Source organism: Oncorhynchus masou, chromosome 9, assembly GCF_036934945.1.
Source record: "Oncorhynchus masou masou isolate Uvic2021 chromosome 9, UVic_Omas_1.1, whole genome shotgun sequence".
NCBI lineage: Eukaryota > Metazoa > Chordata > Actinopteri > Salmoniformes > Salmonidae > Oncorhynchus > Oncorhynchus masou.
Window position 1 is genome coordinate 58,828,924 of NC_088220.1, and position 15,047 is coordinate 58,843,970.

The 15,047-nt window shown below is 44.9% G+C and overlaps 1 protein-coding gene across 1 annotated transcript; it reads left to right on the plus strand.

The window, feature by feature from the left end:
• Positions 1-261: 261 nt before the first annotated feature.
• On the plus strand, positions 262-1,206 carry LOC135545031 (olfactory receptor 11A1-like). The gene has a single exon (XM_064972689.1). It carries the CDS (start codon positions 274-276, stop codon positions 1,204-1,206), a length of 933 nt encoding a protein of 310 aa, XP_064828761.1. The 5' UTR covers positions 262-273.
• The last annotated feature ends 13,841 nt before the right edge of the window (positions 1,207-15,047 follow it).

The following is a 15,047-nucleotide window of genomic DNA, read 5'->3' on the forward strand; positions in this document are numbered from 1 at the left end:
ATCAATGTATTATTTTGGAATTTAATTGTAAAGTTACATGAGTGCAGGATAAAAATTGAATTTTGTTATCAGGAGAATGAAAAGCTGTCTATATTGGTGAGTATACTGTATATGTGGGGAAATCTATTACTGAATCAACAAGTCAAGGAAGTATCCAGTTAGGTTGTCTGTTCTTTGTGATTTCATCAATTTAACTTATATGAAAGCTATAGTAGGAGGATTTGCTCCTCTTCTTCAAACATTGACAGCACATCTTTAACAACTCCCAGGACCATGGAAAACTCTACTCACTTTAAGGTCTTCAGGCTTGCTGCATACGGTGATATCGGACAATTGAAGTATTGCTACTTTGCTGTAGTAACTGTATTATATTTTGTCATCATTCTTGTCAATGCTTTACTTATTGGAGTTATCTGCATTGAAAGAAGCCTTCATGAACCCATGTATGTGTTTCTATGTGCTTTGTTTGTTAATCAGTTGTATGGGAGCACTGGTTTGTTTCCTGCTCTCATGTTTTACTTGCTGTCTGACACACATGATATTTCCCTTCTTTATTGTTATCTCCAGATTTATGTGTTGTACACATGTGCTCTAACAGAATTTAGTAATTTAGCAGTTATGTCCTATGACAGGTACATCTCTATTTGTTATCCTCTACAGTATAACAATATTATGACACCTAAAACCATTTGTGGCTTAATTCTGTTGTCGTGCTTGTCTTCTTTTTTTCTCATCGCCATCATTATCTCCCTGAGTTTGCGACTGCAATTTTGTGGTAATGTTCTAGACAGACTGTATTGTGACAACTACTCAGTAGTCAAGCTTGCCTGTTCAAATACTATGCTGAATAACATATGGGGTCTTGTTGTCACTGTGCTTTATATTTCTTGTACTATATTTCCTACCATATACTCATATGTAAGAATTCTTCAAATATGTTTAAAGTCTTCTAAAGAGATGAAACAGAAAGCATTTAACACCTGTACACCACATATAGCCTCTTTGCTGAACTTCTCCTTTGGCTGGTTATTTGTGGTTCTACAAGGCAGATATGAAACTGCAGATCTTTCACCTATACTTCGCACTATTTTATTTGTTTATTTTCTGATATGTCCACCAATTTTCAATCCTTTAATGTATGGTGTTAGGATGGTTAAAATCAGGCATGCTTGTAACAAGGTACTAGGCCTTAACCCTGAAACATAACCTGATAGTTCCTTTGTGTAATTTATAATTATGTGTTTTCTTATTTATAGTTGCTATAATTCACTGTTTAAATCGCATCAAGTTTATCATGTATTTTAACTGAGAATGTTTTGTGTCATATTAGCTAGTTAACTGCATAATTACAGAGCATCAAGGGGAGCTACCCTCCCTACCTTCAGACTATGCTCAAACAGATGCTGAGTGGGATCTTTGGGAAGACCCTACACCCCAAACCATTCTGCCAGATCTGGACGCTTGGTCCTCCCACTCAGGACAGCATTTGTCTTGAATTTTTTAATTTTTTGTTGCAGTTTTCAAGTTAATTTCCTGCAGTTCTACACATTTTGCCATGAGGCAGAAATAAAGGGAATCTCTCACGAAGGCTGTATATTGCAGGTTTTTTCTGCAATGTACATGTTATGAGTGCTTACTTATTCTGTCAGTGATGGCTTATGACCGGCATGTCTCCATTTGTAAGCCATTTTTATTTTATTCCCATAACCATTTTCTCTCACTTAGCAATTGTTAAACTCTCCTGTGTTGAAAGTGCACTGAGTAACCTGCATGGTATATGTATCATGGCAAGTCTAGTGGTTTCACCTTTTGTATTAGTTGTGCTCTCATATTTCAAAATATTACTTATTTGATTGAAAGCCTCAAAGGAGTCACGAAAGTAGGCTTTTAATACATGTGCTCCCCACTTGATCACTTTCATCAACTTCTCTGCAGCCATCCTTTTATCTGTTGTTTACAATAACCAGAGATACCTGTACAGTTTATTCTGTTCCATAGCCATGGGGGAAAGATATTCTATGCCAGCACTACAGAAGGCTATATTGGTCCGCTAATGCAGGACTAGTAAAGCCCTAGTGTGCTACTTTTGTGAGAAAAAATGTTATCCAAAAATATTAATATTTGTTATTAATTCAGATTTTTCAGGGGGTGCTGCATCACCCTCAGCACCCCTACTTCCTGTGGCTATGTTCTGTTCCCACCACTTTTGCACCCTATCATATAGGGATTAGGACCAAGGAGATCAGAAATCTGAACTTAAACTGGTACCAATTATGACTTTATGATGGTACAGCAGCAGGGCCAGGGTTACTGGTTTGAATCCCAGGACTGACAAGAATATCTGTCAAGATGTGAACTGCCAGAACTGAATGCTTATACTGTACATTTGTTATTTTTATCATCAACATAATTGTTTGTATTGCTTTTTATTTCTGTAAATGTATTTTACTGTCATAGTACTGTAAAGCACTGTAGTAAAGTCAAGTCAGGGATGCTGCTGTGGCTCTGACCCTATTTCTTCTAGAATGTCAGTGGATATGTACTGTATGTGTGTTTCAGGGGGTTTGGGGAAAGGGCAAAATGATGTAAGGTTCCAATAAATTCTGTTTCCACAAATGGGCAGTAAATTATTCCTCTAGTAGTGAAATATCTATAGACTTAGATCAACATCACAACAGTGTGTCTGTCACATTATGGCATCTGCGAGAGCACTGGAAGAACCATTGAGGCAATCTTGTCACGCCCTGGTCGTAGTATATTGTGTTTGTCTTTATTTATTTGGTCAGGCCAGGGTGTGACATGGGTTTATTGTGGTGTGTTTTGTCTTGGGGTTTTGTTAGGTATTGGGTGTGTGGCTTATTGGGGGTATTTAGCATAGTCTATGGCTGTCTGGAGTGGTTCTCAATCAGAGGCAGGTGTTTATCGTTGTCTCTGATTGGGAACCATATTTTGGCAGCCATATTCTTTGAGTATTCCGTGGGTGATTGTTCCTGTCTCTGTGTTTGTTGTCACCAGATAGGCTGTATAGGTTTTCACATTCCGTTTGTTGTTTTTGTATTGTTAGTTATTTCATGTCGAGTTCCTTTTCATTAAAGAACATGAATAATCACCACGCTGCATTTTGGTCCGCTTCTCCTTCGACAGACAAGAACCGTTACAGAATCACCCACCACAACATGACCAAGCGGCGTGGTAACAGGCAACAGCAACAGCAGGAGCAACAAAGAGAGGAATGAACATGGGAGGACGAATTGGACGGAGAAGGACCCTGAGCTCAGCCTGGAGGATATCGCCGCCCCAAATAAGAACTGGAGGCGGGAAAAGCAGAGAGGCGCCGGTATGAGGAGGCAGCACGGCGACGCGGATGGAAGCCCGAGAGTCAGCCCCAAAAATTTATTGGGGGGGGCTCAGGGAGAGTGTGGCAGAGTCAGGAGTCAGACCTGAGGCAACTCTCCCTGTTTATCGTGAGGAGCCAAGGAGGAGACCAGAACCAGAGCCGGTGTTGGAGGTGAGCGAAGCAGAGACTGTGAAGGAGTTAATGGGGAAATTGGAGGAGAGAGAAATGAGGGAGTTGCTGTGTTGGTGTTTTAAGCATGGAATTCGCTCGACGAAGCGTGTCGGGGATTTGATGGCAACTGGGTCAGCGCTCCATACTCGTCCTGAGGTGCGTGTTAGTCGGCTGGTGAAGATGGTGCCAGCCTCACGCACCAGGCCTCCTGTGCACCTCCCTAGCCTTGCAAGTCCTGTGCCAGCACTGCTCTCAAGATCTCCAGTACGCCTTCACGGTCTAGCCCATCCTGTGCCACCTCCACACACCAGCCCTCCGGTGGCAGCTCCCCGCACCAGGCTTCCTGTGCGTGTTCTCGGCCCAGTACCACCAGTGCCAGCACCACGCATCAGGCCTACAGTGCGCCTCGCCTCTCCAGCGCTGCCGGAGCTTTCCTCCTCTCCTGCGCTGTCAGAGTCTCCCGCCTGTTCAGCGCTGCCAGAGCCTTCCTCCTCTACAGCGCTGCCAGAGTCTCCCGTCTGTTCAGCGCAGCCAGAGCCTTCCTCCTCTACAGCGCTGCCAGAGTCTCCCGCCTGTTCACCGCAGCCAGAGCCTTCCTCCTCTCCTGCGCTGCTGGAGTCTCCCGCCTGTTTAGCGCTGCCAGAGCCTTCCGTCTCTACAGCGCTGCCGGAGTCTCCTGCCTGTTTAGCGCAGCCAGAGCTGCCAGCCAGCATGGAGCAGCCAGAGCTGCCAGTCTGCATGGAGCAGCCAGAGATGTCAGTCTGCATGGAGCAGCCAGAGCTGTCAGTCTGCATGGAGCAGCCAGAAATGTCAGTCTTCATGGAACAGCCAGAGCTGCCAGTCTGCAAGGAGCTGCCAGTCTGCAAGGAGCAGCCAGTCTGCAAGGAGCTGCCAGAGCTGCCAGTCTGCAAGGAGCAGCCAGAGCTGCCAGTCTGCAAGAAGCCGCCAGAGCTGCCAGTCTGCAAGAAGCCGCCAGAGCTGCCAGTCTGCAAGAAGCCGCCAGAGCTGCCAGTCAGCATGGAGCAGCCAGAGCCGCCAGTCAGCATGGAGCAGCCAGAGCCGCCAGTCAGCATGGAGCAGCCAGAGCTGCCAGTCAGCATGGAGAAGCCAGAGCCGTCAGTCTGCCAGGATCCGCCAGTCAGCCAGACTCTTCCAGATCCGCCAGTCAGCCAGACTCTTCCAGATCTGCCAGTCAGCCAGGATCCGTCAGTCAGCCAGACTCTTCCAGATCTGCCAGTCAGCCAGACTCTTCCAGATCTGCCAGTCAACCAGACTCTTCCAGATCCGCCAGTCAACCAGACTCTTCCAGATCCGCCAGTCAGCCAGACTCTTCCAGATCCGCCAGTCAGCCAGGATCTTCCAGATCGGCCAGCCAGCCAGGATCTGCCGGATCCAACTACCTGCCTGAGTTTCCTCTCAGTCCCGAGCTTCCCCTCAGTCCCGAGCTTCCCCTCAGTCCCGAGCTTCCCCTCAGTCCCGAGCTTCCCCTCAGTCCCGAGCTTCCCCCCAGTCCCGAGCTTCCCCCCAGTCCCGAGCTTCCCCCAGTCCCGAGCTTCCCCCCAGTCCCGAGCTTCCCCCCAGTCCCGAGCTTCCCCTCAGTCCCGAGCTTCCCCTCAGTCCCGAGCTGCCCCTCAGTCCCGAGCTGCCCCTCAGTCCAGTGGGGTTCTGGGTGAGGACTACTAGGCCATGGTCGGCGGCGAGGGTGGACTATCCAAGGACGCGAGGAGGAGGGACTAAGACATTAATAGAGTGGGGTCCACGTCCTGCGCCGGAGCCGCCACCATGGACAGACGCCCACCCGGACCCTCCCCTATGGTTTTTGGTGTGCGTCCGGGAGTCCGCACCATGGGGAGGGGGGTTCTGTCACGCCCTGGTCGTAGTATATTGTGTTTGTCTTTATTTATTTCGTCAGGCCAGGGTGTGACATGGGTTTATTGTGGTGTGTTTTGTCTTGGGGTTTTGTTAGGTATTGGGTGTGTGGCTTATTGGGGGTATTTAGCATAGTCTATGGCTGTCTGGAGTGGTTCTCAATCAGAGGCAGATGTTTATTGTTGTCTCTGATTGGGAACCATATTTTGGCAGCCATATTCTTTGAGTATTTCGTGGGTGATTGTTCCTGTCTCTGTGTTTGTTGTCACCAGATAGGCTGTATAGGTTTTCACATTCCGTTTGTTGTTTTTGTATTGTTAGTTATTTCATGTCGAGTTCCTTTTCATGAATAACCACCACGCTGCATTTTGTTCCGCTTCTCCTTCGACAGACGAGAACCGTTACAAATCTCCATTTTAAACTAGTCAATTTTCTTCTACTACTTCTACGAGTTTTCAAACAAACTGGAAGGGTGCATACTGCCATCTGGGCAGTGTTTTTTTTAAACAGGTATAAAGCCAAGTTTGGCTATTAACTGCCACCTGCAGTTATGGAAAGTTTGCTCATAAGTATAATTCATTGGCTGATCCCCCAGTTACTACTTCAAAATGGTGAAAGTCCTCAATGCCACAGCCCATTCTAAAACTGGCTTTTGGGCACTACAGTCCTCTATCTACCTCTATGGTTACATACTTTTTGGACCGGTCACTGAGCTAAAGATGGATCAGCCCATCCGGCATTTGCCCTAACTACCTGGCTCGTCTGTTTCTGTTTAATTCTTAAATATATGTTCACACTGTCATTTAAGCGCAGGTGTTGTTTAATACCACTATCCAATGACAATGTCCCTGAGAGGAAAAGCTTGTGAGTTGTGTTCGTTTTAACATAGAGAACCGCTTACAGCATAACATTCTAAGTGAGTGGTTCCCGCACAAGGTGTCGGCACTACCCCCCCCCCAAAAAAACTGGGTAGTGCATCAGCAGTTCCTCTTGTTTTGTTAGTCATTGCATACCTTAGAGAGCTATTTACAACTTGTCAGAAATGTACAGATCAACTAGCCCATGTCAGCTAATGTTTTTGCATTTATTTTTTGTCCATAGATATTGTCGTAATTGTTTAGTCACTCAAATATCACATGAATACACATAAGACATGGCAAAATATATGGAATTGCAAGAACATTTGCTTTAAAATTGCAACATTTTCTTTGTACCCGATGACAAAATGTGTAGAATTGCAGGAAATAATCATTAAACTTGCAAAATTCTCTCCGCCAAGAAGAGAGGTGTGAACAGTTTGTGTCATAAACAGTGCTTGTGCCCATAGAAATAGATCAATGTTAAAATTAGTACTTAAAATCAGTCCTAGGCCTAAGATAACAATTGACCAAATGTCTTAAGTCCAAGACAAGAAAAGTATATGTACAGTGTATAGAGTAGACCTATGAACAGCTATTTTCACTTAAATGTCCAATGCAGCCATTTTTCTCTCAATATCAAAACATTTAAGGGTAACAACTTAAATACCTTACTGTGGTTATTTTTTACCACTTTAATTGAAACCAAACAAAAATGGCTTCTTAGCAAGGAAACAATTTCACAAGCAAGAATCTTTTTTGAGTGTCTGGGAGTGGTCTGATTGAGGAGGGGGAAACTGAAAACTAGCTGTTATTGGCAGAGAGGTTTGGAACTCTTTTTTTATTGGTCAAGTAACTACAGTATACTGAACAAAAATATGAACGCAACATGTAGGTCCCACGTTTCACGAGCAAAAATAAAAGATCCCTGAAATGTTTCATGAGCTGAAATAGAAGATCCCAGAAATTGTCCATACACACAAAAGATTGATTCTCTCAAATTTGGGTCATAAGTTTGTTTACGGTTAGTGAGAGTTTCTCCTTTGCCAAGATAATCCATACACCTGACAGGTGTGGCTTGTCAAGAAGCTGATTAAACAGCATGATCACTACACAGGTGAACCTTGTGCTGGACACAATAAAAGGCCACCAAAATGTGCAGTTTTGTCACACAACACAATTCCACAGATGTCTCAAGTTTTGAGGGAGCGTGCAATAGGCATGCTGACTGCAGGAATGTCCACCAAAGCTGTTGCCAGAGAATTTTATGTTCATTTCTCTATCATAAGCCGCCTCCATTTTAGAGAATTTGGCAGTACTTTAAACAGGCCTCACCCCAGCAGACCATTTATACGGGGTCGTGTGGGTGAGTGGTTTGTTGATGTCAACTTTGTTAACAGTGCCCCATGGTGCAGGTGTGGTTATGGTATGGGCAGGCATAAGCTACGGACAACGAGCGCAATTGTATTTTATCAATGGCAATTTGAATGCGCAGAGATACTTTGTTGTGCCACTCATCTGCTGCTATTACATTTTTCAGTATGATAATGCATGGCCCCATGTCGCAAGGATCTGTACACAATTCCTGGAAGCTGAAAATGCCCCAGTTCTTCCATGGCCTACATACTCACCAGACATGTCACCCATTGAGCACGTTTGGGATGCTCTGGATTTACATGTACGACAGCGTGTTCCAGTTCCCGCCAATATCCAGCAACTTCGCACAGCCATTGAAGAGGAATGTGACAACATTCCACAGTCCACAATCAACAGCCTGATCAACACGATGCGGAGGACATGTATCGTGCTGCATGAAGCAAATGGAGGTCACACCAGATACTGACTGGTTTTATGATCCACGCCCCTTCCTTTTTTTTTACGGTATCTGTGATCAACAGTCCATCTCATTCCCAATGTTGTGTTATCCATATGTTAGTTCAGAGTTGGGAGGGCCAAGAGACCAAAGGTGTCAGAACGGAGTGCTCGGGTTGGGGTGAATACCTTGTTTGATATTGGATCTTGAAATCATGAAACGACAATTGTCTTATGAATATAGATTACAATACCTTAAGTGTAAAAATTTTAATAAGACATTCAAATATATAAAGTAATTCCAAAAACGAGGCTCCTGTGCACAGGTTTGGAGAAGATTGCTGCTGAACTGATCGGGACGAAGGAGGACAATGGCCACGGTGTTAAGAGATTTTAGCATGTGTGAATATACGTCTTTCCAAAACTCATTACATGGACTGGTGTAGTTCACAGAATTTCCAACCTCATGAGATCTGTTTTTATCATGACTTGTCAATACTTGGCTTTTACTTGTTATGATTAAAGATAATTGGATAGCCTTTTGATCCAGTGCAAGCTATTTCGAACCAGGTCCTGCTATCAAAATCCTCCTCTCTCCCTCTCGCTCTCGCTCAAACGCTAAAGAATGAATTGTATTAGTAAATGTACTACTGCTACTGTAGACCTAGGTCCAATCACTGCAAAAATACATAGAATTTACTAATCATACATATCAATAACTGTTCTTTTATATAGCTTAATAACAAGATAGATATTGGTCTCCACTACGACATACAGGTGTCAAGTGTATTAGAAATGCAGCTGTATGCTACACCTAAACTATAGCCTACTGTAGCCTATCAAAGCTAATTTAACATATAGGTTTATAATATTAGATGTCGATGAAATTGAGAAAAGTGCAGCCTGGTCTCAAACTAGACGTAACATGGTAAATGTAAATTCAGTCAACAAATTTGTACAATAATTTATGTTATGTTTGGTATGGTTACATAAGACAAAAGAACATGAAAGAGAATGATTTTAAAACAAACAAATAACACGCACATTTTTGGGGATCTATATATAATCAAATAAGAGCACTTATTAATGTTTCTAGCAGACCTAAGGTTTCCAATCACTGTTCAAAATTAGTTCAAATGAGTGAAGTCTTAACTGAATGAATAACAGATGCTAAATGCAATATCAAAGTTGATTAAAATAGTTTGGGGAATGGCCTCCTCTCCGAGGGAAGATTTGACGGCAAGTCACATATGTCACATTAATGGAAGGTGTGAAAAACATTAATTTGTGTTTCCCTGGCTGAGTTGACTAGCTGATATGAGCTGATGGCCCATCAGTTGAACTACAAATGTAGGATCTTAATTTGAGCCAGTTTGCCGCAACAGGAAATGTGAATAATTATGTGGATTTTAATTAATGGACATTTTGTAAGGGTTGATACAATTTCCGTCAGAGGAAATCAAGTCTGAAATTTCTAAGTGGAAATTACAAACTTCAGAAGTCTTTTTAAACTTCAAATACATTACAAATTCGACATTTCCTGCAACACAGGAAAGTTCTCCTGCAACAGGGTGATCAAATGAAGATCCTACATCTGTGGGAAGTTTGCTTGCGACAGATTTTTTGTCTTTGGGTCATTGAAGGCTGCCGGTGTGGGCATGAGGTATGGGTGAGATGGCTGACAGAAAAAAATGAGAAAAGTGGAACACATAAGTAAACATGGAATGGACAAGCCTTGTGGAAGATCTGATGGAGTAGATGGCGGACAAGGAAAAAAAAGGAGAAAAGTGGAACTTGTTTTGAGTAAATATGAAATGGTGGAACTGCTGCTCCAGTTTCAACTGTTCTGCCTTATTATTACTCGACCATGCTGGTCATTTATGAACATTTGAACATCTTGGCCATGTTCTGTTATAATCTCTACCCGGCACAGCCAGAAGAGGACTGGCCACTCCACATAGCCTGGTTCCTCTCTAGGTTTCTTCCTAGGTTTTGGCCTTTCTAGGGAGTTTTTCCTAACCACCGTGCTTCTACACCTGCATTGCTTGCTGTTTGGGGTTTTAGGCTGGGTTTCTGTACAGCACTTTGAGATATCAGCTGATGTACGAAGGGCTATATAAATAAATTTGATTTGATTTGACATAACTTTTGGAGGAGCTACAGAAGGAAATTGAACATGATGACAGTAAGGAGGAATTAACTGTGGTGGCATGTGCGATGAAGACCACCGAGTTTGAACCTCATCCTGATGATGACAAAGACGATTCTGACCTAGTGGGAGAGATATTTTTGGAGAGAATTTATCCTTGCCTTTTGGCAGATCCATATGTGGATTGAGATGCAACAGATTTCCACAGCAATTTCCATATGTTGCTACCATCCCTATTAAAAAGCCAAAATGAAACATTGGTTCAAGACGGCATAGCAGTCAGACGTCTTTGTCCTGTCGTGTCCCTTCTATATATTGTTTTTTTTACATATTTTTCTTCGCATATCTTTTAAAATATTTTGCTAAACCTCAACATCTAAATAGTCTCCTGCAACTTCGCCTCACCCAATGTAGCGTGGATCTGCTTTTTTCCCCTAAATTATCTACCGTAATTGCTGGACTATTAAGCGCACCTGAATATAAACCGCACCCACTGAATTATTAAAAAATATGTATTTTGTACATAAATAAGCCGCACATGTCTATAAGCCGCAGGTGCCTACCGGTACATTGAAACAAATTAACTTTACACAGCCTTTAAACGAAACACGGCTTGTAACAAAAATAAATAGGCTTTATCAAAACATGGCTAGTAACAAAAATTAAAACAGTAGCCTACCAAGAAAGTCATTGGTCACTATCTTCCTCCTCCTGTGCACTGAAACCACTGAAGTCATCTCCTTCGGTGTCGGAGTTCAATAGCCTCAGAATTGCTTCATCCGATGTTGGATCGTTTTCATTGTCGCTCTCGTCCCTTTCATCCGAAGGCAAATACCCCGCTGAGCTCATGCTGCCCCTTCAACACGCAGCAGTCCAGCCTTTCGAAACCCGTTCATGATAGTGGATTTTTTGACAATGCTCCACGCTGTCAGGACCCACTGGCAGACTTGACCATAAGATGCTCTTCGCCTGCGGCCCGTTTTAGTGAAGGATTTCTCCCCACTTGTCATCCAAGCCTCCCACTGAACAAGCAGCGCCACCTTAAATGCACGATTTACACTGATGTCGAGTGGCTGCAAATACTTTAGGCCATCTGCTTTTCTTCCCTCTGAAAGCTTTTGTTGTCTTTCTGCACTGAGTCAGTTCCTCACGCTGCTGTTTCCAACGTCTTATCATCGACTCATTAAGGCCAAGCTCCCATGCAGCAGCTCTATTTCCTTTTCCAACAGCCAGATTTATCGCCTTCAACTTGAAAGCTGCATCATATCTATTTCTCCGTGTCTTTGCCATGATGAGGGTGACAAAATTACTACCGTAATCAGAATGATGGGAAGTTTGAGCGCGCTCGATTTACGTCACATCATGTGACGGTGCTCAGTTTTTTGGCGGCATGAATCTTGTGAAAGCGGGAAAAATCCATAAATTAGCCGCGTCATTGTATAAACCGTGAGGTTCAAAGTGTGGGAATAAAGTAGCGGCTTATAGTCCGGAAATTACTGTATATTTACTTCGGATCTGGAATCCCTCAACTGAAGCTAGCCAGCAAAGTACCAGCTATCAGTCAGCAAACCATTGTCAGCGGTCATCAGCTAACCTTCAGCTCGAATAGCTCTCGCCAGTTCGAACAACGTGACTCGAACCAAAGCATAACAGACCTATTATTTTTATCCCCGGATTCCCACCGCAAACTGAACATTTTCATCTGAATCTTCACAACTAGCTAACCGCAACCCCGGATGACTACTCCTGGCTAGCATTTCCATCCACTTAGCTTGAAGCTAGCCCGGCCAGAGCTCCTGTGCTACCACTGAAGCATACTCCTGGGCTACAATATCCGGACCCCTTCTACAGCCCGTACGGGGCATGGAACCCCGCAGATCCCCTACGACTGGACTACCGACATAATCTGCCCAAAGACTCCAACAGGCCCCTCAGGCGCGGCGCCCGCTGAAGGCCCATTATGTTAACCAGCTAGGCCTGCTTGCTACCTAGATCTACTTGGAACCCTACTAATTCCACGACCCGTCTATCGACGTCACGAAGAGGCCTTCTCCGCTGTGCATGAAGAGGCAAAAACAGACTTAACCCCATCGTGACGTCCCCCAAAGGCTAACTTTCTAGCCCTTGCTATCTGCTTGCGTGCTAACCCGGCCTGCTAACTGCTAGCCTGCCCCGGTCTACTAACTGCTAGCTTGTTTAGCCCCGGCCTACTAACTGTTAGCTTGTTAGCACAGGCCTGCTAACTGTCTGAATCGCCGTGTCCCTAGCCAGCCCAACCACTCACTGACCCATATTTATTTTCAATCTCTTTTCGATTTTTTATTTGATTATACCTTCCGGTAACCTGCCTCACCCAATGTGATACGGAATCGCTATTATTTTTAATTTTAGAATACATTCAAGAACCTCCAGAAGCTAACCAGCTAATTAGCTACAAGCTGTTTAGTCATTGTTAGCCACTGCTAGAGGCTTTTACCTTCTGCACAGCCAGCCCTGTTTTTAGCCTGGATAATACTCGCCAGTCTACCAGTATCGAAATGTCTCTCCACAACAATGCCGGATTCCTGCCGTAATCCCTGGACCACTACTTCTGATCTTCACAGCTAGCTTGCACCCAGTACTGAAGCTATCCCTGAGGCCCACCTCCCGGCCTACTCAGCTGTTCACCCGAACCCCACTCAAACACGGCTAGAGCCCAATACTCCACCGGATCCTTGCTGTAAACTCTGGACCTTGGCTAACGCCACTGCCACGAAGCTAGCACCAGTTAGCCGTGAGGCAGGCACATCTCCCTGCTAGCAAATTAAATTCTACAATACCTCTTTTGCCATCTGGCTTGGATTCTCTGTCGACACGGCTGTTTCAGTATGATATGTAGGATAAAGGAATAAAGACAGACACCAATGTCAAGTTCAATAGCCTTGTTTGTGCATTGTACAAATCCCTACACATGGAGTCCGGGGAACAGTCCAGGCTAGTCGAATACCTATCAACTAGACTCCGTAACAACGCCCCCCCGCCGCATCACCACGACTGGTCTGCCGACGAATACTCCATCCGCTCTGCCTTCAACCGGCCTCCGTCGTCCCACCTCCCACACATGCGGTGACCTCACCCATTATAACCAGCATGTCCAGAGATACAACCACTCTTATCATCACCCAGTGCCTGGGCTTACCTCCGCTGTACCCGCACCCCACCATACCCCTGTCTGCACATTATGCCCTGAATATATTCTAACACGCCCATAAATCTGCTCCTTTATTCCTTGTCCCCAACGCTCTAGGCGACCAGTTTTGATAGCCTTTAGCCGCACCCTCATACTACTCCTCCTTTGTTCCTCGGGTGATGTGGAGGTAAACCCAGGTCCTGCATGTCCCTAGGCACCCTCATTTGTTGACTTCTGTGATTGAAAAAGCCTTGGTTTCATGCATGTCAAAATCAGAAGCCTCCTCCCTAAGTTTGTTTTACTCACTGCTTTAACACACTCTGCCTACCCTGATGTCCTTGCCGTGTCTGAATCCTGGCTTAGGAAGGCCACCAAAAATTCTGAGATTTCCATACCCAACTATAACACTTTCCGTAAAGATAGAACTGCCAAAGGGGGAGGAGTTGCAATCTACTGCAGAGATAGCCTGCAAAGTTCTGTCATACTTTCCAGGTCTATGCCCAAACAGTTCGAACTTCTAAATTAAAAAAATTAATCTCTCCAGAAATAAGTCTCTCACTGTTGCCGCCTGCTACCGACCCCCCTCAGCTCCCAGCTGTGCTCTGGACACCATCTGTGAATTGATCGCCCCACATCTAGCCTCAGAGTTTGTTCTTTTAGGTGACCTAAACTGGGATATGCTTAACACCCCGGCAGTCCTACAATCTAAGCTAGATGCCCTCAATCTCACGCAAATCATCAAGGAACCCACCAGGTACAACCCTAAATCCATAAACATGGGCACCCTAATTGACATGGTCCTGACCAACTTGCCCTCCAAATACACCTCTGCCATCTTCAATCAGGATCTCAGTGATCACTGCCTCATTGCCTGTATCCGCTACGGGTCCGCGGTCAAACGACCACCCCTCATCACTTTCAAACGCTCCCTAAAACACTTCTGCGAGCAGGCCTTTCTAATCGACCTGGCCTGCGTATCCTGAAAGGATATTGACCTCATCCCGTCAGTTGAGGGTGCCTGGTCATTCTTTAAAAGTAACTTCCTCACCATCTTAGACAAGCATGCTCTGTTCAAAAAATGCAGAACTAAGAACAGATATAGCCCTTGGTTCACCCCAGACCTGACTGCCCTCGACCAGCACAAAAACATCCTGTGGCACACTGCAATAGCATCGAATAGTCCCCGCGATATGCAACTGTTCAGGGAAGTCAGGAACCAATACACGCAGTCAGTCAGGAAAGCAAAGGCCAGCTTTTTCAAGCAGAAATTTGCATCCTGTAGCTCTAATTCCAAAAAGTTCTGGGACACTGTAAAGTCCATGGAGAACAAGAGCACCTCCTCCCAGCTGCCCACAGCACCGAGGCTAGGGGCTAGGTAACACGTTCACCACCGATAAATCCGTGATAATCGAAACTTCAACAAGCATTTCTCAACGGCTGGCCATGCATTCCTCCTGGCTACTCCAACATCGGCCAACAGCTCCACCCTCCACGCAGCTACTCGCCCACGCCTCGCCAGCTTCTCCTTTACCCAAATCCAGATAGCAGATGTTCTGAAAGAGCTGCAAATCCTGGACCCATACAAATCAGCTGGGCTAGACAATCTGGACCCTCTATTTCTGAAACTGTCCGTCGCCATTGTCGCAACCCCTATTACTAGCCAGTTCAACCTCTCCTTCGTAT

Bases quoted from the DNA above. Each gene is read 5' to 3' on its own strand.
- LOC135545031 (XM_064972689.1), top strand. From the start codon at position 274: ATGGAAAACTCTACTCACTTTAAGGTCTTCAGGCTTGCTGCATACGGT.